Source organism: Pezoporus wallicus, unplaced genomic scaffold (genome assembly GCF_028554395.1).
Source record: "Pezoporus wallicus isolate ANWC-B61680 ecotype Strahan unplaced genomic scaffold, APGP_CSIRO_Pwel_v1 contig_3952, whole genome shotgun sequence".
NCBI classification, from domain to species: domain Eukaryota; kingdom Metazoa; phylum Chordata; class Aves; order Psittaciformes; family Psittacidae; genus Pezoporus; species Pezoporus wallicus.
Window position 1 is genome coordinate 12345448 of NW_026635034.1, and position 27283 is coordinate 12372730.

General features: G+C 40.8%; 2 protein-coding genes across 4 annotated transcripts in view; one reads left to right on the forward strand and one right to left on the reverse strand.

Annotated features, from left to right (window-relative positions):
• Positions 1-618: 618 nt before the first annotated feature.
• On the forward strand, positions 619-21830 carry FAN1 (FANCD2 and FANCI associated nuclease 1). Its single transcript, XM_057399038.1, has 13 exons — positions 619-2017; positions 6561-6701; positions 7638-7833; positions 9465-9698; positions 10205-10336; positions 11458-11566; positions 11992-12111; positions 13036-13200; positions 14179-14347; positions 19150-19253; positions 20086-20280; positions 20628-20756; positions 21589-21830. Exons 1-13 carry the CDS (start codon positions 736-738, stop codon positions 21724-21726), a joined length of 3114 nt encoding a protein of 1037 aa, XP_057255021.1. The 5' UTR covers positions 619-735; the 3' UTR covers positions 21727-21830.
• A 3853-nt stretch (positions 21831-25683) lies between these two features.
• The window catches only part of MTMR10 (myotubularin related protein 10), a 39799-nt gene continuing 38199 nt past the window's right edge, over positions 25684-27283 (reverse strand). For all 3 annotated transcript variants that reach the window (XM_057399063.1, XM_057399049.1, XM_057399057.1), the window contains one exon: positions 25684-27100. In XM_057399063.1, coding sequence (XP_057255046.1) covers positions 26501-27100 — 600 coding nt within the window. In that variant the 3' untranslated portion in view covers positions 25684-26500. The remainder of the gene's footprint in view (positions 27101-27283) is intronic.

A 27283-nucleotide genomic window follows, 5' to 3' on the forward strand; every position in this document is an offset into this window, starting at 1 on the left:
GCGCTCTGCTGCCCAGGCCTCCGGGCCGCCATCGGCGATGGATTGGCTGGCCTGGCGGCGGGGCGAGGCGTTGAGGCCTTTCGCGGCCCAGGGACGCAGTGCGGTGCGGGAGGGCGGTGCTGGGGCCGGCCGCACGTGTCCCGGCGCGGAAGGAGGGGCGGGCGGCCCGGAGGCAGCGGTAGCTGCGCCCGGAGTCCCGAGACCGCGCGCGGGCCGCGTCACTCCGCGCGGGAACGCGGTTGTGAGAGCGGGCGGATGGCGCCGGGAAGCGGTGTGCCGGTAAGCGAGCAGCACGGCAGCGTTTATAGGGGCTGGGCGTTCTTGGGTTGAACTCCATCTCCGCCTTCCCTGTGCATCAGTATGTGAACGCGGTGCTTGGATGGCGCGAGTGCACGGGGCGCTGCCATCTTTCAGGCCTGAGGCCAGCGGTGCTCGTAGGGCAGCCGTGGTGCTCTTGCTTGTGTGGTGCTGGGGGGGAAGGGGCGGTTGCACTGCAGCAGTTTAGGGTCGCTGGACGTGTCCGCCTCCAGGGCTTGGGTTCTTCAGCGTTCATCTGCGTTGCGTTTGGTACCTCAAAAAATCCTGCATTCCTTATCTTTTTTTTTTGTTTTGTTATTGTTGAAGGCACGTCAGAGGATTACAGGTGGAGAATGCGAAGCCAAGTAAAGGCTTAGAATAAGGAAATATGGCCTGAATGAAGTTGCCTCTGCCTTCTAAAGGCTTTGAAATTTTGTCATGGCAGAAGCTGGGTCTTCAGGGGTTAAAAGGCCTGGAACAAGTTTGTCACTTGGTAAAAATAAAAGGAAAAGAGGAACAACAAAAAAAGTGGAAGGTAAAGGAATACCATCTATACCTCCAGCATCCTCCTCTATTATTTCCCTTTTTAACAATGCTCCCCCTGCCAAAATTACCTGTTCCATGTGTGGGCAAGTGGTGCCGATGTACAGAATTAATGAGCACATGGATGAAACATGTCAGAGAAATCATGGCAAGACTGGTGTCAATGATTCAACACTCAGCTCTGTTAGGAATGGGAGCCCCCCAGCTGCAAATGTGAACAATAATTCCAGCTTGTACTTTTCAGAAAACCCCTTAAATCTAGAAACAAGTCCTTCCAAAAGCAGTTCATTGAAAACAGAAGCAAGTACAGCACAAGTAAGTCCTTATTTTAGCAATAGTAGTTCACTTTGTAGTGTCAACAGTGAACCACAGGCTGAAATAGTTAGAATAGTCTCTTTGGGAAGCTTGTCATCTAAACTGTCCAGAAGACGTATCCAGGGAGGAAAACAGATCACGTATAAAGAGATCAACTCTTCACCTCCAGCGGTTCACAGTATGTGCAAAAGTGCTGCAGCACAGAATGGTGATGATGAGATTTATGCTGGGAATAGTTCTCAGAAAGAAAATCAACTTGCTCAGACAGAGCACCAGGAACAAAATGTATCAAAGGAACCCAAATTACAAGAAATAAACAAATATAATGGAGAAGACCTTGTGGATATTGTTGAGGTATCATCACCAGCTGCTAACATTAATGGTCAAAGGTTACCTGTTGGTACAGGGAGCACCAAAACAGAAAGAAGGTCTGAAGGTGTGATACATAGTCCTGACAAATTCGAAACACATCCAGCTATTTCTACTTCAGCAGAGCTGCTCAGTAGTTTGGAAGTCAAGACTCAGCCTCATTCTCAGCATATTCCTTCTTCCAAGAAGGAAGTGAACTCTGGTACACAAAATTGCTTTAGCAGAGGTGATAAACATGTACTTCCTGTGGAAGTTCATGAAGACCTTAAGAATGAGATTAATAATACTTTGTCAGAAACTGTGAAAGAGGTAGAATTTCAAAATTCCACTGGGGACATTTTAGACCAGATAAATGACATTTGCTCTTCTGGTCACCCATATTACCTCCAGAATTTTTTAGTGGTGGTGCGAGCAGTCTTGGAGAATGAAGATGATGTCAGACTGTTCAATGACCAAGATATGAACATTATAACCAAGTTCTGCAAGTTATCAGGTATGGTTTTTTACTGTTCTGTTTTTTAGAATCTTAAGTCAGCTTCCTGCTTCATTTAAACATGTTTCCAAGGAAGAAATCCCATAGCACAGAAAAAGAATATCAGTTAACACCAAGCTTTCAACGATTAATACATTACGAGAGTTCTACAAAATGGGGTTATGAAGAGGCCTGTGCTGGATACATAGACCTTGGAAAAAGAAATTTGAAGTGGCATTTGTGAACTTTGCTTCAGCACATTTACAGATATTTTTTGTGCTTGGTGTGGATCCATGGTTACCTGTATGATTATTATCCAGTGTTTAGAATGCTAGTTATTAACAGTAATTTTCTTGTATGTAGCTTAGTACATAACTTTCCTTAGTTTCAGTAGGAGCCAGAATGTTGGAGTTTTAAGCCATCCATATTTACATAAGAAAGCAAACGTATCAATCCTATATTCATAAGTTAACAGTAAAAGCATGGAAAAAGTGATGCAAGGTAAAACTAACCCTCCAAGTTCTCTGTATAACTTGTCTTAAACTGTAATTAAGAGTAGTTTCACCAGCACTTGTGCTGCAAACTTTGAGCATCACAATAAGCTTATAACAACTTCCACAGGAAAAACTGTATTTGGAATTATTGCAGACATAACCATTTATATATGGTTTTAAGCCACTATAGCAGTATACAGCTGCCTGACAAAGAATTTTTAGATACATGTTCATACAAGCTCAGTTTATGCATCTGAGCTGGATATGCAAAAGTGACAGTTGCATACATCCCTGCTGGTAAAAATATTCAGCAGCAGGCTGCACTTATTAATGTGCTCATTCAGTCTGGCTTAATTAGCAGGCTGTAAAGTTTAGCACACATTTCCCTGTATGAAACTTACTTTGGTATTTTTCCTCTCTGTAAATTATATTAGTTTTTTCTGTATTAGAGTACAACAATCTTTAGACTCTCCCCATTGCAAAGTGGAAAAAAACTGTTCTAGCCATTCGGAGTGCTTAGTCCCTTAATGTTTGTTTCTATGATTATTTAAGTTCCAACTGGTATTGTGGACTTATACCACAATGCATTACGAAAGAGACTAGCAAGGTCACCTCTTGTTATTAGCAATTGTGTGAAACTTTTCCAAGGCTAATAGAAGGCTTTCAGTAAATGTTTTCCTAATAACTTACATAGATATGGAGAATAATAGAATGAGGCTAGGTATATGACATCACAAGGTTTTTTAATACAGGATACAGAATGACAAAAATGGAGAAGCATTGGCTTGAGCTTTTTGGGAAGAAATGTAACTGTGATAAGTAATTCCTTAAAAAAAATTGAGTCAGTATGTATCTGTTTCTTTAGGAGGTACTTAAAGTGGGGGGAACAACACCTTCAGAATCTAAAACTTCTTCCAAAGTTAAACAGCTTGAAAGGACCTGGTGAACATTAAGTTGCCCTAGTTGAAAAGTTAGCTGGCTCAAACCACCATAAGAGATGGTTGCTAAAAAAGGTTAAGAAACTCCAGAGGAGGAAGCAAGGGCTCTGAACTCACACAGGTATTTCTGCAGTGGTTACCTGATCACAATTAAGCTATTGCAGATTAAATTGTAATAATTACAATTACCCAATAACACCAAATATTTGAAAAATTAAAGAATACTACTAGTTAAGATACTAATAAATTGTGATCCCATCTTGGTTACAGTATTCTTATAACACAGGACTGTGTTTGTCAGGGAGCAGCAAGAACAGACTCTTCTGCACAGGAAGACGGGGCAGGAGCCAAAGGGGACAGCAGGACAGGCAGGGGCCACATCCTCATCTCACCTGCAGGGGTACAAGCCCACACTGCTCAAAGAAGAGGAGCAAAGGGAATCCAGTACTGCATTTAGCTGTGCTCCAGTGGTGGCAGGTCTTCAGGCAAGTCCATAGTGACAAGGCAGGAGTCTACTGGCCACTGGCACACAGTGGCAGAGCTTAGAAAATAGCCCAGGCTACCAGCCTGAGCTGAAGTACAGCTCCCCAGCAAATAGGAGGCCGTGACAAAGCCTCACCCAACATTTCCCAGCTGCACCTTGTCAGAGCTGACATTGAACACAAGCAGCCAAACCTGAGTGGATGGCATTGCAGAACCTATTGGTGCACTCAAGACCGTAAGAATATTACAGCAATTAACTTTCTTCAACTAAATGTGTATACATGGACATCTTGATAATGCCTTGTTTATGCTGTGATAGTTAAAATGGGAATATATAAAGAAAGAATGGAATATAAGCAACAAAACTGTTGTTAGTGGCTCTCTGAGGCAAGCAGTAGATGTGTATTATTTACATCCAAAGAAGATCTGGGAATAAGGTGACAGGTCATTAGTGGTTGTAGGCTTTGGCTACTTTGACAACTACTTTGACAAGAGATGCTCAGGGTACAACTTACTTATTTCCACACTCCCTTCTCTTTGTTAGTACAGCACACCAGTGATAGAAGCTTGTTCTGTTAAAAAAGAAGTGCTTGGTTTCTCTTTCAGAAGTGTGATGTCAGTATACCCCTCTTACAAGAGTTCAGAATACAGGAAGAATTATTGTAGAGTGGTGCTGATTGATAAATCTATGTCTGCACTGACTGTGGAGTCGCAAATAAAACAATCTCTCTTTGCAGGTTAGGAGAAACACAGTGATCAGATAGCATTAGATCAATAGATAATGAATTATAGACCAGTGACGGATGATTTTACCTTCAGGAAATCAGAATACTTCAAAAGCTCAGGTAGATGAGTTACCTGTTCCACATTAGAAATTTCTACCTAAGCAAGTGTTGTCTTTCAGTTATCATAATACAAAAATCCTATGCGTTTTATACTATAAAGTTGCTTGAACATAGGTATTCTCCAGTATTTAATTATTTTCTGCTAAAATGTCTACCGTTCTCCAGTGAGTTTTCTCTAAAGCTTGTTATGAAAGGAATGATGCTTTTAAAAGGATTGAATTTGAAGCAGTCCTTTCTTCCTGCCCAGTTTTCTCAGAAGTGGATGGCCTTTATGTTGGATGTAGGGCACTGCCAATCTTTTAAGTACTGGAAACAGTAAATCAAAATAGGGAAAAGCAGAGATGTCTCCATCAGGAGCGATCTGCAGTGCAGTGTCAGGCTTTGTATGCAAGCTGAGATCTGTCTGAACTCAGGTGTAATGGTCCATGTTTAATGTCACTGCATGCTGCAGCTGGGAGAATTACCAGTGGAACTGAGGTAAAAAACTGAAGAAGAAAAAATAATGTAATGTTTTTCTGTTTGCTGACAATGTTTCATCTTAGAGCAGTTTTGTCATTTCAGTGATACACCTGAAGCTGTCTTAAGAACTTTAAAATAAAAAAAAAAAGCTAAATGCTCCACATTTTCAAAGGTAATATGCTGCAGACTAGCATGCTTAAGAAGCATTTAATTACTTGTGCCATGCTTTCTTATTCTGTTTGTCATTACAATCTTTTTGACAGAAAGCCATACTCGCATGCCTTTACTGGATTGCAGCCCTAGTTTGGTGAGTTTATATGGGCTGAAGAAAGGATGTCCAGGTGTTCAGCCTTTTTCCTGAGTTGTAAAAGCTGGAGACAGACTTGAAAGAAGTCATAACCCCGCAGAGAAAATGACAAGCTTATGTGTCTGAATGTAATTCTGTCAGTGAATTGATCCTGGAAAAAAAATCTGTTAAAAAAAGATGGCTGAACAAGTATCTTCAAGGACAGGAGAATAATTAAATAAGCGTGTAAAAAAGTTAACTGCCATTTCTTAGATATATTTAGATCTGGGAATGTCTCGATGTCTGTTTTTATTGATTTATTAATTCAGTTTCAGTTAAGGAGCAGCAGACACAAGAAAGTAGAAGTTAATGAGGGATGAATACAGTATTCAAAAGGATGCTGGATGTAGTAACAATAGCTTGGCTATTTTCAGCTAAGATTTAATGAGCTATTCTGTTGAATTTCAGCATTGTTAGTATTTTTAAAGGATTTTTAAAAGGTTGTTTAAGAGAGCATGTCCCTGATATCAAATTGATAGGATTTTTTTTTCCGTGTTTTCAGTAGATACATTAATAAAATTAAACATATTCTTCAAAAAATAAGAACCTGAATACTAAACAAAGAGGTATTCTGTGAGATAAGAGCTTCTTTTGTTCCTCACCATCAAATAGATGGTTGTTGAATGAGTGGTAAAGAAATAAAAACCTAATTAACATCACAGTATGCAAAGTTTGAAAAATGAAGTTGTCTTTTCCTAGAAAACAAGTTATTTCCTAAAGGGAATGCATGTCCACATACATTTTAGTAACGTTCGTTACCTACAAACTTATTGTAATAATTTTCTGCCTACAAAACTTAAAGGTTCTAATGAGCAATAATTACTTGAAAGTTCTGTTGTTTACCAAGTCCGCTTGTAGAACATAAGCCGATTTAAAACGTGGTTTAGAGGATATCTGCACTGAAGTAATTTTTCTAGTTAAATTAGTGAATATGCATAGTACTGTATTTCAGAATTTAATTTTCTTTTTATCCTTCCCCATTTTAAATGAAATCTGCAGTTGGAGGGCAGAAGTTATATGTGAGACTTTTTCAACGCAAGCTGAACTGGTTAAAGGTGAACAAGATAGAGTATGGAGAGATAAGTATGGATCTATCACCAATAATTGAAGAACTGGCTGAAGCCAGATTTCTACAAACAGGTATGGCCAGCATTAATAAATTTTAAAAATATTACAAATAAAATCTGCTGTTGTGTCATTTTAGATCTTGATGCATTACTGTGCCTTGAGAATTAGAGAATAATAAAGGTTTCAGGTAGACGTGTTACCTTAATGATAAAAGCAATTAGTGCAAATGGGGTAACAGGTAGAGGTAAATAAATCTCAGGGCTGTAAGTACAGCATTAGGCCTGACTTGCCCTCACCAGCCTCACCTCAGACCCTGACCTGCACAGCTTCTGCATGTTGGTCCAGGAGCTCTACTCGACATCCTTCGTAACTGCCCTGAGGTATCCTGCAGGAATCTTGTCTCAGGCCTTACACACCCTGGCTGGTTAGACCTCCAACCAGTGCTGCAGCTGTTTGTTTCCAGTCTTGTCTCTTATGTCTGGCTTGTCTCTCAGATTGCCCCTGGACCTGACTCATCATTCAGGCTTTTCAGTGGCTGCCAGTGGAATCTGCTGTCAGGACCTTTTCTCTGACCATTTATGGTGGAACTGCACCAGGGTTGGTGAGGACACTGCCGGTGCTGTGGTCACTCTTGATTCCTGGCTCATTCCCCCTTGCCCAGCAGCTCTGCTCTTGCTGCTCCCTGGCAGCACTTTTTTGGTGGGTTTTTTTTTTGCTTTGGGCAAAGTTTAATCATGAGGAAGACAAGTTTTTCTGAACAGCATTTTACTGTACCTTGGCAGAATTCCTTCATGTTTGATTTTGTTTTGAAGTTGCAGGGATATTTTTTCTGGTTATTCCTTCACATTGGACCTATGAAGAGAATTAATTTCAAGCTGAACCAGCTAGCACCTGTAATACATGTTTGAATAATCTTTAGACGTGAGATTACTACTAGGTTATGTGAGTTGTTGCTTTAGTGTATATGTATAGCCCCTAATGACTATACGTGGGTCATTTTACTTTCAGAATCTGAACTGGAAGACCTGTGTGAAGGGTTGGATTTGCTTTCAGCCCCTGAGCTAAAAACATTGGCAAAGATCTTTCATTTGCCTAACACAAATGGTCAGAAACAGCAACTTGTGGATGATTTTCTGAGTTTGGCTAAACAACGTTCAGTCTTCAGCAGGAGCCAGGCTGGTATTGGGACAGTGATTTTAAAAAGGTAACTCTTTGTAGTTAGATTTTGCAGGTGAATGTAAGTTGTGTTTCGAAAGACTCAATCCAGATGCCTTTGGAAGAGACAAACGCATTTAGTAAATTCATGAATAAAAAGGGCAGCAATAAATTTTGGTTCGCAGTGGGTCAAACATAAGGGGAAATGTTTGGCTTTTTTTTTAACTATGTCATGTTTTTCAGCTGTGGGCATGGTTATCGCCAAAGTTATTCAGTGATACAGAGAAACGTCTAGGATGAAACAGGGAAAGTTGTTGACTGTTAAAGCAACTGATGTTTGTTTGCTGGGTGAGCTCTTTTAGTAGAATTAGAAGGGAGCAATAACGATCACTGTGATTGAGCTCGTACATCAGCATAAAGCCTCTTTTTCAGCAGTATTTTTAAAGCAAAAAGCTTGTTTACTTGACAAAGTGTTCTTTCTGTCATGTGAATTTTTTCACTGTGGCTGTCACAGCTGTGTTTATCAGATGCCCTTGACTTCCACGTCATCTTCTGGGGTGCAGATTTCGGGTTTAAGATGTCATTCTGCCCTAATAGGAGTGATTACAGCATTACCATTCTTGATATTTGGAGTTGGATCTGTAGCTAGAACATCCACAAAAAGTCCAGGAATGTGAAGTGAATTGCCAGCGTACTAGTGCTAGAGTACAAGTCCGTTCTTGACTTACACAGTTGCCTCTGTTAGTACCTACCAAAAAGTAGCAGAATAATAGTGCATATAAACAAAGTTTGCTTCTCTAGCAGTTAGCTTGTGTGGTAGGCTGGAGAACTGGGGTCTGAACTGAGGAACTGTGAAATGCTTTCTTTACAAAATGCAGGTTGGGTAGAAGGCTGACAGATACAGTATGTGCTGCATTTGCTTCAGTAACATCATTTATCTTTCCTGTGGTGTTCTTTTTCAAATGAGAGAGATGTAAAGCTTTGTCAAGTTTTGCATAGCTATGTTTATTGGACAGATACTCCCACCCTGAAGCCTATCATGTGATTCCCCACAAAATTTGTTGTATTCAGAGGGGCCTAGTATTGGAAGGCGAATCATCCCTCCATTAAAAATTACTGTTGCGTGAGTCAGCAAGGTCTTCTTATGCCAAAAGAGAGGGCTAATGCTTTAGGAATGTGATGTTCTTTGATGTAGCAGACAGCTGAAATACTGGTTACGCACTGAGATCAGCGAAGATCCTGTTTTAAATCCGTACTGTCCTGTAGAAAAGTAACAGAAATGTTCTCTTGTATGAAAAGGCTGGATGAAGATGTGCTAATGGAGATACCCTAAAATAAGGAATCTCAAATTGTGGTCCGTAAACATCGCCCTAACAGCAAACTGCACGTTGTTGGTACTACCTGGCATAGCAATAAGAGTGGCTGCACCCAAAGAACAGATAGTTCCAATTTTATTGAGCCTGAATTTTGGCCCTTAAACCTTTTATTACTTAAGATGCATTTCTTCGGCTTTTCACTCGAGGTTACATATACTAAATACTTTCTCAAGCTGCTGCTGTCAAGGAAAATCAAGTTTACGCATTAACTGGCTCAAAACCAATATTGCTCTTATACTTCAGTATATTTGAATTTTTATAAGTGATGGTAAAAACCAGTTTGTTATGATAATTGTCCTTCCAGGGTGAAGGACCTGGCTGGAAAATCTGTCAGGGTCTGTAAAGGCCCTCGAGATGTCTTTTCTCGAATTCTGCTGCTATTTTCACTGTCTGAGTCAATGGAGGATGAAGAAGCTGGTAGCGCTGGTCAAGGACAGCTCTTCACAGTCCTTATGGTAAACATGGGGCGTATGGTATTCCCCAGTTACACTGTAAATAGGAAAACCCAGGTCTTCCAGGACAGAGAAGATCTTATCAGGTAGGGGGAGCTTTGGAAGTTTGGAAAACTGTTTATTTCTAGAAAAGCTTTACTGCAGTACTTCTGTAGGCAAATAAAGATTCGTCATGCAGAACCTCAGCTGTAAATATGTAGGAGTGCACTTCTGCAATTATTTTAAATGCAGTTTTGTACCCAGGTGGGACTCATAATTCGCAGAGGCTTACCTTTTGAACCAAAATAGCATATGTATTTGCTTTGTGATCATCTGCTGATGAAAGTTGTTTCTTCATTTGTTGTGATGATTATTAGAATAGACCAAACAAAAATAATACATTCTCTAGTTTATAAGTAATTTGAAACATGATGTACGTGGCTGTTGTAAACCCTACTGATCCTATGAGACTAAGAATACTGGCTGCATGATTCATTGTCTTTGGAGACTGAAAGGGTGTTTTTAAAAGCTACTGTATGGAGGAATTGATTTCTTCTTTTAGCTATAAATTTTTTTTTGAGCCTATTACAGTTACTATGTTTTTTTCCTTTAGGTATGCAACTGCTGCTCATCTGTCAAATGATATAGCCACTGCAATGGTAAATGGGAACTGGGAAGAAGCTAATCATCTGTATATGTGCGCGAAAGAAACCTGGAACAAGCTGAAAAATCACCCTTCTTTGAGGTACTAAGTTGGAAACTAGTGTTCATGTGAAACTATTAAGTGTATTTTCTTACTTTTGGTACTTTTGAGAGAGGCTCATATTTAAGCCTGATAAATTTAGAAGCTTTAATGTTTTTGAAAGCTTTGAACTTCCTGGTTGTTTAGCTTTTAAGTTATGGTATGAAAAGGCTTTCTTCATAAAGCCTTGGGAATGAATTGGTAAGCATGGATAAAGCACTAAAGCATTTCTGTTCTTCGTGCCAGTGCAGGAGAACAAGAGCCTTATTTTTCCCTTGTTACGGTTTCTTTTTTGGCTTTTAGACAAATAGAATAGAATAGCAATAATCAGAATTTAAAATACACTGTGAATAAAAGGATGTTGCAAATGATACGGAAAAATATACTGGGTTATTCATCTCTTCAGGCTTCCAGGTGGGTGTCATTCAGGAAATGTTACTAAAGATCTGAGAACTGAAATAATGTGTATTGTTTTTAAATGTTCTTCATCAGTTTTTCTGTCAATTATTTTGTTTTCTGGTTTAATGATACACTAAAAGTATGTTTTACTTTTAGTATGATACACTTTGGCATTATGTTCATTTTCATGGCAACTGATTAAAAATAATATTCATAGAAGGTCAATTGGAGGCCTGTTCCATTTCACACTAAAGACATTGGAAAACCTTATTTTGATTTCAGTAAAACATTCAAAAGACTGTCTTGAAATGTAGAGGTGCCACCTCAAAAGATGTTATTCATTTTTTAGCAGAAAACTCCTGTTCTAGCTTTTTTCTTTTGTTCAGTTGTGTTTCTGAGGTTAGCCATCTGACTTACGAGAAAAGTTGGCACTAACAGAACACGGTGTAATAGGTTATTGTTTGATGTAGAACTTACTGATAATTCCACTGCTTTTGAAACCAAAATAAGCTGAGCAGGTGCAGCTTGCACCTGCTACCTTAGCTAAACTATTTTCTTACCTTTGGGTTCTTGACATGGGAGCTGCGATACTCATTGCAGTTCAATTGTAGTATATAAGGCATTTAATTCTTGTAAATCCTTTAGGTATAAGCATTCTTAGTAAGAGAATTTTAAGAGTTTAAATTGACATCATTAAATTGATCTGAGCTGCTCTTACCTTTCAGCTATCACAGAGTTTTACCTGAGTACTTGAGACATTTCACAGTTGGCTGGGTGTATACAAGAATCCTTTCTCAAGGTGTTGAAATTTTGCAGAGACTTCATATGTATAAGGTAAAGTGGTGAAGTGAATAGGAATATGTGTTTAATGTAGCATGGTTCAGCTGTTTATATTGATGATGTACCAGCTACTAGGAATAAAAAATAACTGTTACACCTGAAATCAGGACTTGGTTTGCCCCTGCAAAGGCAACAATTAATATTCCAGTCTTTTTCATATACAGTAAGAAATAGGGGAAAGGACAAAAAGATTGTCTTTTTGGCAGCTAACCTTTACGTTTACATAATCTAGAGTTTTTAAGATATATCCATGCACCTGAATACAGTGAGTGCTGAAGTAAAAATGGGGTTTGAATTGTGCAGAGATAAAGTTTTACAGTATCCAGTAATTAGAAGGGAGAGGGGTAAGCTAATTACGTAATGACACTGCAACTTGGTTTTCTGACTCCGTTAATAAAGATACAGTCTTGTCGCTGCAGGAAGCGGTGGAGGAGCTGCGGTCTCTTCTGTCTCAGGATGTGTATTGCACTGACAGCAGAGGGCGGTGGTGGGATCGCCTAGCTCTGAATTTACATCAGCACTTGAAGAACACTAAGAAGGTACCTTCCCAACTGCATGCTGTAAAGCTGGAGACACTGCAGTCATTGTCTGAAACAGTTTTAAAAATACTTTGTATGAGAAGAACAGAAGGGTGGGCTCTCCTAAAAATGCAGGTACTGGTAGGAATTCCAAGGTCAGGCAACCAGTTTCTCCTAAGAAGTTGAATATTGAGTTTACCCTCATCCTTGATTGGCCTGCACAGAAGTATGCGAGGGAACTATTAAAATGCTTGTATTTTGCTTTGCATTTTAATTCTCTACGTCTGTTAAGAGGAAATAATACCATAAGCTGTCAAGTGTCTGCAGTTGCCTCTTCTGCATCTTACAGCCCCATGTCAAGTTTTTTTACAATTTTGGAATTAGAATTTGTACAAAGGAAGGACTCATTCCTTATTTACAAACTGGGACAAAGTGCTTTCCTCAAGTCACAGAGAGTACGTCAGAACCATGATTTGAATTAATTTTTGGAGTCCATATTTAACCCCAGATTTTCTTCAGTGCAGTAGTGTATTGGTCTAAAATTTGTTCGTTATGTACATACCCAACTGATCTGGTCCTTCTGATTCCATATTATGTGCTGTTAGGGAACTGGCTTAAAAATATTAAACTAATTTATCTTAGAACCAACTGTCTTTTTCTGGTCACTTATGTAGAATTTACATTTCCTTAATCTTACATTGATCAGTACAAGTAGGTAGTAATTCCTTTTTTACTGTACCAGTGCAAATGTGAATCCAGAAGCCTGCTATTGCAAAATGTTAGTTAGAAATTCCTACATAAAAAAGGGGGCACTGTCTTATATGCTGGTTCTTACTTTCACATTTTTGTGCTTCTTAAATCAGTTTTGTCTTTCGGGCTTAGTAAGGACAGATAGATGTGCATAGGTCTTTCTAAATAATTGCTTGTTACGTTGCTCTTTGCTAGGCCATTGACTGCATCAGAAATGGCCTGGCAGACCCATTTGTACGTACTGGGCATCGGCTGTCTCTCTACCAGCGGGGCCTAAGAATCAGAGACTCACCAAGCTGCAAGCAGTTCAGATGCCTGCTCCATGATCTACCAGCCATACCCGTGCAGGATGTGACACACGTAAGTGCAGTTGCTGGTAGTTTCTAAGAAATAACAATTCATGAGGTCTTTTTTTCTCCTGACAGTAAAAAATTATCTGAGAGACTGTTGTTAACGTGCTGTGTACCAGTCTCTGACTTATTTGTGCTGCAGGAAAATGAATACAAATGTGTTTCTAAAACAAAAGCCTCTTGTAAACAAATAGTTGTACTTCATTAATAAACGGTCAGCTTCTTAGCTGGAGTTAGTCAGCTGTACAGTGATGTAATTTGCGTTGCTTTACTGAATATGTGTTATGAATCTGATCAGCTCTAAACTCTACTAATTTACCAGTAACACTCAGAACTTTTCTGTATGAACAGTCTGGTCAAATCAGTGCACTGCCTGTGGTGTCTTCAGGCCAAGGGTTTTGTATGTTTTAGAAAAAGTAATAGTAACCTGAGCATGTTGTCATCATGAGTGTAATGGCTCAAAAAATGCAAAGTTTGCCTTTGGGAGTTGTGCACTCTAAATATATACGATGCAAATACACAAAATTATGCACTTGCATGGTATTGGAATGGGGGTTTTTGAACTCATTCTTTTCCCTCCTGTTGCAAAGATAATTGTCTCTGGGCAAAGTCAGAGCAGAGCCTCACTGTCTTGGCCTTGTCATCACATATCTCCCTATAGCCCTTCTTTTTCGCAGTCCAGCATGAGTCTCCTCCATCATCTGTGTTGTTCTTTCCTGGTCCTACATATCACAGTACTATATTTCCATCTGCTCATCATTTTTGCTACACTTTTTTTCCTGAAATATTTGCCAGTTTCTTACCACTAAACAACGATTTCAAAGGACTGGCAGGTTGAATTTTGTTCAGTTGACAGTTGGAAACAAGTCTAGTTCTGATTTTAAGAAAACTGAAAAGGAGGAGAGTATTTTAGGAGGGATTCAACTACCTAGGCCAAAGCTTTTTAAATGTGATGCTGGAAAGTAACTAGCTCTTTTAACATGTTCAGGTTACAATCAAAGGAAAGATGTGCCCTCAGACGGGAATGGGAAAATCTGTATTTCTAATGGAGGATATCGATGACGAAGAAGGAGGCAAAGGCATCAGTGTATCCACAGTCATGTGTTCAGTTGAGGAGTTGGCATTAACTCATTACAGGCAGAATGGTTATGATCAGGGTAAGAGTAACTTTTTTGTTTTTCCAGAGAAATAAGTGTGGCAGTACAGTGCAATTTACGAAGCAATTCAGTTAATAGACCAGTTCTAGCTGATTCCATTGGACTAGTTTTTAATCTGATTCTGTTCTAATACGTATTTTCAACCTAACCTGCTTTCTGGTCTTTACTTGCTGCCTTCATGTACCTAAGGTGGTTTTGAAATGCTTCAAAAAAAAAAAAGCCCCAGTGTTTCTTCTGTATCTCCATAGAAAAGCACTCACTTTGCCTTTCTTATCAGTGAACTGCTATTTTATTTGTTAGGGTAGCAATGTCATTTAAGGAGTGTCATTAAGGAAAGGTACACCATAGCAAGACACTTACTTAGCAACTTCGTTTGAAAAGGCATGGTTTTTAGCTTTATAAGTAGTTGTTCATGTATTTTCATATCTGTATATCAAAATATATATGTTTTTCATCCAATATATACGTATATATATTTTACTATGTATAAAATGTAGATTTTTACACATATATATTGTTTATGTATGTAGTTGTTCATATATTTCATATATATATATAGCTCCTGAATATATAAGTCTGTTGTTGTATAGGAAAAAGGCAAAATACAAAAAGGTAGGCAGGTTATTTTTATTTTTTTTTTTTAGAGAAAATTTGTATTTTTAGATGAAATATTTTAGTGTGATTTTGTATGACTGATAGGTTCCCAAATACTGTTGCAGGAAAAGTGGCCATATCAGAAAAGGATAAATGGGAAGGTGACAGTATTTAGACTTTGGGAGAATTGTCCTGAAGTCCCCATTCGATGCCTCACTCCCACCCACTCACCATCAGTCATCCAGGCTCAGTGGCTCAGTACACATTTGGAGCGCACAGTGGCCCCATGTGATTTAGTGGTAGGCCTACGGGAATGGCATGCCTGTTCCAGCACTGTGCACATTAACCACACACATGTGTATGCGCCCTCTCCCCCCATACTATATATTCTATATAGTATAATAACAAACATGTAGCATATATTGTATTATCTATGTGTAACAGTACATATAAATCATATATTATACTAAACATATGTCACAGAGTGGTTGAGGTTAGCAGGGAGCTCTGGAGGTCACACTGTCCGACTCCCTGCTTGAGCAAGGGCACCCAGAGCCCGTTGCTGAGGGATGTGTGCAGCTTTTGAGGATCTCCACAACCTCCTTGGAGTGTGTCTGTGTGTATATAAGCACACACACACAGAGACTGTATATGGTATATATACACGTGTGTGTGTGTGTGTATATGTATACACATATATGTCTATAAATGTCTGTATATGGCTATATGTGTGTATATATATATATACATATATGTTTATACCAACATACTTATATATGTACATTCACATACATGTTAAATGTTTTAAGTAATATTACAAATAATCTACTATAATATATAATTATATATATATATACACACAATAAATATAACACAATAATATACATAATAATATATAGGTAATATGCAAGATGTATTTATATGTTATAAATGTGTTCTGGTTTTGCTATATCATTACTAATACATAATTGTAGCATATGGTAATATAGAAGATATGTAATCTAATCTGTAACACATAATACATGACGTGAGATATAGAATCATAGAATCATAGAATCGTTAGGGTTGGAAAGGACCTTAAGATCATCTAGTTCCAACCCCCCTGCCGTGGGCAGGGACACCTTACGCTAAATCATATCACCCAAGGCCTCGTCCAACCTGGCCTTGAACACTGCCAGGGATGGAGCATTCACAACCTCCCTGGGCAACCCATTCCAGTGCCTCACCACCCTAACAGGAAAGAATTTCCTTCTTATATCCAATCTAAACTTCCCTTGTTTAACTTTTAACCTGTTATCCCTTGTCCTATCACTACAGTCTCTAATGAAGAGTCCCTCCCCAGCATCCCTATAGGCCCCCTTCAGATACTGGAAGGCTGCTATGAGGTCTCCACGCAGCCTTCTCTTCTCCAGGCTGAACAGCCCCAACTTTCTCAGCCTGTCTTCATAGGGGAGGTGCTCCAGTCCCCTGATCATCCTCGTGGCCTCCTCTGGACTTGTTCCAACAGTTCCATGTCCTTTTTATGCTGAGGACACCAGAACTGCACACAATACTTCAGGTGAGGTCTCACAAGAGCAGAGTAGAGGGGCAGGATCACCTCCTTCGACCTGCTGGTCACACTCCTTTTGATGCAGCCCAGGATACAGTTGGCTTTCTGGGCTGCAAGCACACACTGCTGGCTCATGTTCATTTTCTCATCAACCAACACCCCCAAGTCCTTCTCCGCAGGGCTGCTCTGAATCTCTTCTCTGCCCAACCTGCAGCTGTGCCTGGGATTGCTCTGACCCAGGTGTAGGACCTTGCACTTGGCATGGTTAAACTTCATGAGGTTGGCATCAGCCCACCTCACAAGCGTGTTGAGGTCCCTCTGGATGGCATTCCTTCCCTCCAGCGTATCAACTGAACCACACAGCTTGGGGTCATCGGCAAACTTGCTGAGGGCGCACTCAATCCCACTGTCCATGTCAGCAACAAAGATGCTGAACAAGACCGGTCCCAACACTGATCCCTGAGGGACACCACTCATTACTGGTCTCCAGCTGGACATTGAGCCAACAGTGTTGGGCCCCTCTGCCCTCTAGGGCTGTATCCCATGGAACCTTCCGTAGCAGGTTCCTGAAGAGGCCAAAGTCTGCTCTTTTGAAGTCCAGGGCAGTGAGCTTGCTGCACGCTCTTCTCACTGTCCTGAGGATCTCAAATTCGACCATCTCGTGATTGCTGCATCCAAGGCTGCCCTGGAGCATCACATTTCCAACGAGCCCTTCCCTGTTGGCGAGCACGAGGTCAAGCACGGCACCTCTCCTTGTCGGCTCCTCTATTACTTGCAGAAGGAAGTTGTCTTCTACACAATCGAGGAACCTCCTGGATTGCTTGTGCCGGGCCGTACCGTCCTTCCAACAGATGTCAGGGTGGTTGAAGTCACCCATGAGAACAAGGGTCTGCGAGTGTGAGGCTTTTCCTATCTGTCTATGGAGTGCTTCATCCGCGGGTTCTCCTTGATCAGGCGGTCTGTAACAGATGCCCACAGTAATGTCTCCCATAGTTATATTCCCTTTAACCCTGACCCACAAACTCTCTGTGGACTGCTCACCTGTCCCCAGACAGAGTTGCATACTCTCCAGCCTATCCCTAACATAAAGGGCAACTCCCTCTGCCCGCCTGCCAGGCCTGTCCTTCCTAAAGAGCCTGTAACCTTCCATTCCAACACTCCAGTCGTAGGAGCCATCCCACCACGTTTCTGCGATGTCTATTATATCATACCCCCGTAGACGTGCCCACATCTCTAATTCCTCTTGTTTGTTCCAATATAATGTGTATTAACTTACATATGTATATAAAAATATGTATATATACATGTATAAATTAGTTAATATATTGGTTATAGATTATTTTTCTATATATGTATGTATATATTATATATACATTTATGTACATATGTATTATAATGTATATATATACATGTACATATATGTTATTATATAATAAATATTCCATATACATATGTATATATGCAAATGTATTTAATTTATATATGTGTTTCTATATACGCACTTGTGTATATCTACACACACCTATATATATGCCACATAGAATCACAGAATAGTTAGGGTTGGAAAGGACCTTAAGATCATCTAGTTCCAACCCCCCTGCCGTGGACAGGGACACCACACACTAAACTATATACATAGTTTATATACATATACACACATAAGTATATTAAAAAAAAATTAGTTAATACACATTATATGCATGTTTATATATTATGTATATAATTAATTTTTATATGTGTGTATATGTATACATTTACATGTATATGTGGCTATATACACGTATACATATGTACAGATACCTATGTATGTTCATGTACATACACACGGATGTACATATACATATGTGAATTACATTTATATATGTATGTATATATATATAGGTGTGTATATCTGTACACATATATAAATTAGTTAATTGTATACATTTTAAAAAAATGGGCTGATATACAGACAATTTACTAAGTAACAGGGTTAAAAATAGAGATGGTGCAGAAGCTGTCACTCACCACCAGCAGAGCAATGCTCAGCCAGTGTTACTGAAGCGCTTATAAATAAATATTTGTATTACACGTACAATACACACAGGTAAGCATATATATGTGTAAGTACACATACAGGAATACATGTACATGTATTATATATGTAGGTTTATTAGAAAATGTTTTTATGTATACAACCAGTTTTTTACTAATGTATTACGTTTTTAGTACACTGGCTGGGCATTGGTCTCCTGGCAGTGAGTGATTGCTTTTTGCAGCACATACATGTATAGATGTATGTACAGCTCCATGTATGTATGCATGCATTTGTTTATGTATAAAACAGATTCATATAAACATTTTGTTACTAATATATTACTTTTTAGTGTAAATGTTTTAAATTGTGTATTAAAAATTGTTAAACTGTATTTGTGACAGGGCACAGTAATTTCATCCTGTCAGGGAAGGGCACTAGCCTGGAAATATAAAGCATTAGCAAATTGTGGAGTAATAAAGTGCATTTGGAACTTGATGCTGTAACATTAGGATGTATCGACTTCAGGTGTGTGTGCAGCTGAGCTTGGTATGTTTGTGTTTGGATCATGATGATTTAGTGCCTCTTTCTATGAGACTGCTGTAGAAATTAATGTTTCCATTGTTATTAAATTTTGTCCTTTAGGTATTCATGGAGAAGGCTCAACGTTTATCACACTCTATGGTATTCTAATGTGGGATATCATTTTCATGGATGGCATACCCGATGTTTTCAGAAATTCCTATCAGGTTTGTAAAGCTTTCTTTAGAGAATTTCTTTACCCATTGCTAAAGACTGAAACCATGTGGAAATTGTATTTGGGCTTAGATTAACATTTTATTCTGAAGGTCTTTGCGGGCAGATCTTCGTGTTTGCTTGGTTTTATTATTTGTTATATTGGGCTTGTTGCTGAAGGGCTCCTTGGGAACTAATTGCTCTGTGGGTCCAGATTGACTGTCAGGGTGGGATGCATCTGGCTAAATGCCTGTGTCCTGTATCTGAAGTCCCTAGGCAGAGCTTCCAGTAGAAGAATACTGCTGTACCTGAGCGTTGCTCAGCTCATTTGAGGATGATGTATTTCATTAAAAAAAAAAAAGAAAAAACATACCTATCATCTTCTCAGGAGCCTCTGAGGGGAATTCCCATTTTTGAGCTCAGGTTTGTTTGCATCCCTCCTGCACCACCCCAGCACCTTCATGCTTTTGGGGTCTTCCCTCCTTTTTTGTCAATGACCCAAGCAAGCAAATAGCACTGCATTCACCCCAGCAGCTCCCTGTCGTGTACCGTCAGGTTCATGATTCCAAAAGCCGCAAAAGACTTGCGGCTTCTTTTAACTAAAATCCAGCAGCGCACGGGGCTAGGATGTGGCCAGCGTTTGTTGCAGGGGCACTGGATGGTAAAATAAATGCAAATGTTTTCCCATTTAATAAAGGTTATGTGGTGGCCATGTTGACGTTAAATTGAGTCAGTGGTTGTTAGAGTGAATTTGTAGTTAAGGAAACTACGAAGTAGGGCATTGTCATTCTTGGAGTCACTGCTTCGCTGGCAGCTCCTCAGAGATGTGCTCACCTTTTTATACAGACTTTCCCCCTGGATTTATACACTGACAGCTTCTACGAGAACAGGAGGGATGTCATTGAGGCCAGCCTTCATCAGCTGCAGACAGCTTCCTCAGAGACACTGGCAAAGCTGATTGCTGACGTCTGGACGGCACAGGAGGGAAAAGCAGCAGCACTGGTTAGCTGGGGGCGTTTTAGTTCCCTCCAGCAAGTTCAGGTGAGGAACTGTGGTCCAGAATGGGCACTCAGTCACTTGATTGGGCTCGCTGTTAATTCACAGTTTATAGCAAGGCACTGAGCCATGACTGATGGGGAAAGGGAGGACTTGCTTGGGGACGTAAGCACAATACTGTGACTTTTCTGATATGTCAGTCACTTTTCCTGCAACAGTAGCTGGGAACAGAGGAGGGAAGTTGCTGTAGATATGATCTACTTAAGCCTCTTGTCACACAAGACTAAACAAAAAGCTGAGATGGGCCCTAGAATGTTCTTGAGAGTGTCGGGAAGTGGCTGTACAGGAAAGTAAAGTTAAAAGTAAGGCAGCGTCCAGCACTTCTCTTACAGAGCCTCGTCTCCTGCCTCGGGGGAAGGTTTCTGAGCGGTGTTTTCCGGCGACTGTGCAGGGATCTGCGGCACTGCCGCGCGGGGCTGCCTGACCTGGTCGTGTGGAGCACTCACACCCAGCACTTCAAGGTATGGCAGATCAGCTGAGCACCGTGTCCGTGATCTTACCTCAGGTGTAAAACCTGGACCCATCCAAACTGTATTATCCTGTTGTGGTGGAGTTGAACCTGCTGCTCATCTGCCCAGTAGCTGTGGCACACAGTGGGTGCTTGTTTATCTGCCATGTCATCACATTTTGCTGTAACTTTAATGGGCGTAATGAGAAACAACACGAGGTGGCAAGGTATTGTTGTAGAATAAGTCTAATTAAAATTGCTGAAAGCAGCTGTACCCATCAGTTGTAATGTTCTGGGTGCTGTTAACAAGGGGTACTCATGCCTCCACTTACATAGAATCTTGAATATATGAGACTACAACTGTGTCTCTGCCACAGAAATTGAGCAACCAGTCATGGATTGTGTCTGGCCTGGTAGTGGAACAGGTACCAGAAGACTACTGTGCATCTCAGCTGCTGGAGCAACTTGTCATGGATTTGTAAGCCAGAGCTGAGTAGCTGGAATTAGTTCTCTAGAACATCTATGCTGCTTGTCAGTACCAGCTGGAACAGGTGAGGTTGCAGAGGATAAGTTTTTGAACATGTGGTATCTGTCTTCATTCACTAGTGCCTTTGCCTTTGTTTTGGCAGATATTTACCATATAAATTCCATTCTTACAGTTAAACTTTGGAACATGGGTTAATAGTTAGTTTAGCCCTCACAAGGATTTCTGTTGTGCCAAATCTATATTATTTTTGTTGCAAATAACAGCCATAAAAGAATACTTACATAAGCCTGCAGGAGCTAACGATCTTTTAGTTCCTCCACAGGCACACTACTAACCAATCATCCATATTCCTTTGTAGCTGGTGGAAGTGAAGGGGCCCAATGATCGCCTGTCCCACAAGCAGATAATATGGCTGAGTGAACTGAAGAAGCTGGGTGCGACAGTAGAAGTGTGTCATGTGCAAGCCACTGGAGGCAAGAGTAAATGCCTTGGGTAGTAACAGAGCTCTGGAGCACTTGGGTAACTTGGGTGATTTTAAAGGACCTGGCATCACACACGCACCACTGGCTGCTGCTTATTAAAAGTAGTTTCTTCTGAAAATCTGGTTTCTTGCAACATTCCTGTAGTTGGGTTTAGTACAACACATTCTAGAAATGGCAAAGACCGTCAGTGTGACTTACTGTAGGTATTACCACTTATGTCACTGTGGTCAGAGGAGCAAAGCCTTTCTCTTCTATTCACTATTAAGAACTAACTTTGTAACCTGGGGGTTTGCCCAGGAACAAGAAAACCAGCTGCAGTCACACACCAAGAACATCCTCCACAACAAAACTTGGGCTTCATCAAGTCCTGATCACCTGTGGAGCCTGAGTTCATCATGTTGTCCAAGTTCCCTTGCAAGGTGCAAGTTGCCTTTCCAGGATTTTCGGGACCAGCATTGTTCTCCAGCTGTCCCTGATTTGTATTCTGCATTTCAATTTGTCAGTTTAATATAAAAAACAGAGCTGGTCAGTGATGGCATGGAGTAAAGCATAACCCTGGGTTATTTTCTTAAACGCTGTTTTAATGTGCTGCTCTGTATGAAAGGATAATGTATTTAACAGCCCCTTCTGCCATGAACATCTGTAGTTCCTGTGGAAAGGGGAAATATTTCCGGTAGTAGACAGGAGTTGTTCAGTGCAAGACCACTGCACCCCTGTACATCATGGTATTGGTTACAGTCAGTTTTGCCCCACATGAATTGCTGTGTTTCCTCATTCAGAAATAAGCCAGTCAGCAACTAAAAGGATCAGTTCTCTTTTAAGACACCAAAATCCTGTGGGTTTGTCTCAGTTTTAACACACGGCCAACTCTGTGCAGTCTTCATTCTCATACTGAGTAAGTTTTCCTGGTAGCAGAAATTCTGCTTACCACACAAACAGCAGACATTGTAATAGAACATAAGCTGTGCAAATGATCTTAATTTTGCACTTTCTATGAATCCTCTTCCTAGGGCACGGTGTTCCTGCTTTTCTTGGAAAAAGAAAACACCCCCCAACTGTTTTTTTGTTAGAGGAAGTAAAAAAATGGCCTGAAGTTCACTGTGGAAAGGTATGAACTTTTATTTAGTCTAATTTAATTCACATTCACAAGTCAGCATCAGGATTTTATAATCTTCCTGGTACTGCTACTTTACTCAATAAATCATTATCAGGCACAAAGGTTTTAGTTTTCAGTTGAAATAGTGAACTCTAAACCATCACAGCAACAGCATTAGAACCTACTGCCTAGAGTGAGTTGAGGTACAGATTTCTGTCTCTTTGTTAGAGGCAAATTTAAGATTTTGTCCTTTGCTTAAATATGAGTTAGAAATTTTTTGGTCTTAAATGTCTTCCCATCTGAGAGTTTGCCAAAACCTTTGCCCCCCTTGCTACATTTTCATTAAAGATACAAGGCATTTGATTTCAGAGTGGTATTGCAGGCAGTGCACAGTGAACACACATGCAGGCCTGGGCATACATACACCAACACACACTTTTCAACGCATTTCTGGAATGAAAGCAGTGTCTCTGATGCATGGCAGAACATGGTGAAAATAGCTGCACTACCATGAGGATGCAGTCTACAATTAGCTCTATCTTGCAGTAATTAATGACACTGGAGGGACACCTTAATCAGTGTTCCGTGTCCCCCCCATGTGATTTACAGTGTAGTACAAAAGTCATGATAGAACAGCCAGTAACAGCCAAAATAGTGCACGTGTTCTAGACACAGACAAAAGAAAGAAGCTTCTTGGTAGTTGTTCTACTCTTGCAACACCAGGATGGCATTAACAGGATGTTGCTTTAAATGGTGAATAGAAATTAAAGTTTGAACATGTGTACATATATACACACACACATACATATACATTTGTGTGTCATTACTCTGTACAGAGAAGTTAAACATACATACTCACACCCCAAAATTGCTTTTGAAAGTGACCAAAGACCGGTTCAGAGCAGTCCTACTGACTATTGATAAGGCAACTGTGCAGATTGGAGAATTAACATCTAGTACCTGTCTTTCAAAAAGTAAATTCAAACAAGTCAATAACTTCAGAGGAGAACCACACACAGAGGCACGGGCAGTGCCTCAGACTCTGGGAAGCAGGATCTGGTGCCCATTCCCAAGGCAAGGCAGACAGCTCCCCATCCTCCCTGTCCCCCCGCAGTGTGTGGCCATCATGGCCTCTGCTCCTCCAACTCCTCTTTTTGAACTGTGTAAAATTTCTTTGTAAGTCTGTTTGGTAAATTGATATTTAGACAGGTTTTATTTTAAAGGCATATTATTTTCATCCCACTCCCATACTCTATATAAAATACACAGACCATCTGCAGCATCTGCACACATCTTAGAACTGAAATGTAAAAATGTCTGAAATCTCTTACAAAAGACAGTCCTGTTTCAATACAGTACCCATTTCCCCCCAAAAGGTACTAGCCTACAAACATTCATTCTACTTTTGTATTCCACCAGCTGCTTGTGAGGAGCAGTTTATTTACACAGTTTTGGTACCTTTAAACCAAAGTTTTAAGGAGGAGGGAAAAAAATAAAGACTCCATATTTTTGACTGTAATTTTAAAAAGGAAAAATTTGGTACCAAAAGCCACTGAGCACACACATTGAGGTCTTTTAGTCAAGTATCAGGCCAGGGAATGCACGAAGCTAATGGGGGAAAAAGAAATCACAAAAGCAAACTAATATCAACAGTTGAATAATGACTTGAACAAGCAGATGTCTGCTCCAGCAAGCTTGTAAATGAACAACTGGTTTGTGGACCATTTCACATGCTCAGACCATCTTGCAGCATAGCAGGCAACTGAGGCGAATACATGGTTTTTCCTCGCAAGCAGTTGATCAGAACCAACCTGGCGTTGTTGTAACATACATGTGTGAGTCCACGCGCAGACGTGCACACAAGGCTGCTTTGCATAGAGAACAAATTTGGGGGGTTGGTTAAAAAGGAAGTCACCCCCTCCCCCATGAACCTGCCGTTCACCCCCTGCCAAACCTGGTGCCCTTGCAGCTCTGCAAGGGCAGGCATGAAGCCTGGGGAAGCAGGGTCCTGCAGGCACTGGGCTCCTCTAGCACAAAGCTTGCACCTCTGAGGCCACTCCGGATGCACATCCTCTAAAATAGGACTTGAGCAATCTTAGATGTCAAAACCCTACACTGCAATTTAGGCTGTGCTGCAGACCAGCCTGGTTGTACGAAGGAAGAGCTCCACATCCTACCCCTTCCTGCCTTTTTTTAACTCTAACATACTGTGCATTATCATCATACAGCCTCTTTGTTTCCCCTGATAGCTGAGAACAGCTTCTAGCTCACCACGTAAGGTCCTCAGTGCCTTAACTTGTGAGTCAGCATCTGAATGGTGGCTCAGTGTTGGTTCAATAGCATTTGTGTTTTACACAGAAATCAGGTACAGAAAATACAGCACTGCTGGTCCACACACACCCCCCCCACCCCCAGTATACTTTACACTCTTGATTTTCTCCCTGTGAAACTTGAGGGGTCTTCTGACATCGCATCCAGGGGGGAGGTATCATGTAAAAGGTTTTGGAGCAAAGACGAGGCTGCTGCATTAAGCAGAGGGAGGCTGTTGGACTTAATTTCCTCAAACAGTGCTTGCCCATTGCTTTGTCCATATGGACATGCATGTATGCAAAAAGAAGGCACCACTAATCACTCTTCCTCCAGCACCTGCTTACAAGTGACAACAGCTCCACTTGGAGCCTGCCTGGAACCCAGCACAGCTTCAGTATGAATCCTGCTGAAAGCATATCTGTCCTACTACAGAATGAGGAGAGGGTCGGCAGGGATTTATTGTTGAGTATTGGAGGTGCTTATACAGAAAAAGAGCTTAACCTTTAAGAGGAAAATCTTGCTGGAGAATCTGCCCTTCTGGTATTTCCAGAAAAGGGGAGGGGGATGGAACAAAAACTTACCTTATCAACCTACTGTAAAAAGTTGGGGGTGTGTCAGCTGCATTAGAGTAACCTTGCTGCTGTCTCCTCCCAATTAAAGGCACTTCTAAAGCTACTACAATACCATCTCTACAGTAAATGTTTTAAGGTTAACAGTGCATCGCCCTGAAGTTGATTCTTATAATCTAAAGTCAAGCTCATGAGAAAGACCACAAATGTGAGTGATTGTTAATGAATACATTTTGGGGGGAGAAAGAAAAGAGTGCACAATCCCTGGATACGCACTGCATCAACACCTATGTAGGGTGACCAAGTCACAGAACATTAGTGGATATGTATGTATGTCCACATGGAAGTGTTCTTCCTGAAGAGGCAGTCTGATAAAACAGTCTATTCCCAGGTTTCAGCTGTCAGTCTGTGTCCCCTGCACCCCTGCACTGAACTCTCTGACCTGCCGAGCTGTTGACACTACGGTCACATCAGTCACTATCTGAGAAAATAGATCTGTTGAGCAGAACCCTCATGCATGACCATACCAAGCCCTTCAGTTAGCTAATGAAGTGCTCCACCGCTTAGAATGAGGCAAACCACAAAACCACGGAGGAATTCGGGACCAGCAGCCCTAGCAGGTGACAACTACTGAAGATGAATGTGTGCGATCTGAAGCATGACTGCTTTGCTTTTAAATATCTGTGCAAAACTTACGTAATGTTTGTATAGAAAAATTATTACAGCTTTCAATGCCGCATTTAGCAGTGTTAACTTAGAAAAGACAAAGTGATAGGCTCTATTTTCCCTACAACTTTAAACCATCACAACATCTCAGTCTTCGTTTGCAAGCGTCTCAGTGGATAGCCAGATTTTGGCACCACTTAAAAATTTGCTTAAAGGTGTTCCCAGAATGCTCCGTCTGCAGAGGTTCCCTACAGGAGAAAATGGGAATGAGGAGGAGAGAAAGTCTGGGGCCCCAGAGGTGTCATTTAAACCATTTGCTCTGAAGTACATCCTGCTTTGATCCAGTTCCAAGCAGCTGCTGTGCAAAGAAGAGTTGCTTTTGTACTGCCGAAGACTCCGGTTTAACATGTCTACCTCATCTGCCAGCAAAGACACTTTGTGGAAAGCAGTGATGGAACCACCACGATTAATCTGGGCCTCAGGAACCCAGCGGAAGTAGCAGAGTTTCCACAGTTTTATTTGCGTTCCAGAGACACGGGGTAGGATCACACCGTGCAAATCAACAGGCTTTGCAAACCAGTCTCTGAAGTACTGTTCCATACTGCCAGTCGGACTCTCTGTGTGCTGGAGAAAGTCCGGTTTCAGTTTTAGTATCAGAGAGTTTCTTCTTGGAAGGAACTCTTGCTCACTGATGATTCCGTTCTTTAGTGCTGGGGGTACCCCTCGCAATGTGGAGCTGTAGTTTTTCTGCAGAAAATAAACACTGGTAATTCTCCAGGTTTATGGTCTCCAGGACAGCAGATTTCCCTGAGCTGCTAGGATGCGCCATCCAGAGAAATGATGTGACCTTTCCACAGTTCTGAGCCTGAGTCACTACTGCACAGCTCATGGGGCAAGCACTGGGGCCACCAGTGGCCTCTGCATAGAAAT

Excerpts from the sequence above, each read along its gene's own strand:
- FAN1 (XM_057399038.1), top strand. The coding sequence starts at position 736 with ATGGCAGAAGCTGGGTCTTCAGGGGTTAAAAGGCCTGGAACAAGTTTG. Across the intron at positions 2,018-6,560 it reads CAAGTTCTGCAAGTTATCAG|TTGGAGGGCAGAAGTTATAT; the intron begins GTATGGTTTTTT and ends TGAAATCTGCAG. Across the intron at positions 13,201-14,178 it reads CCGTGCAGGATGTGACACAC|GTTACAATCAAAGGAAAGAT; the intron begins GTAAGTGCAGTT and ends TAACATGTTCAG.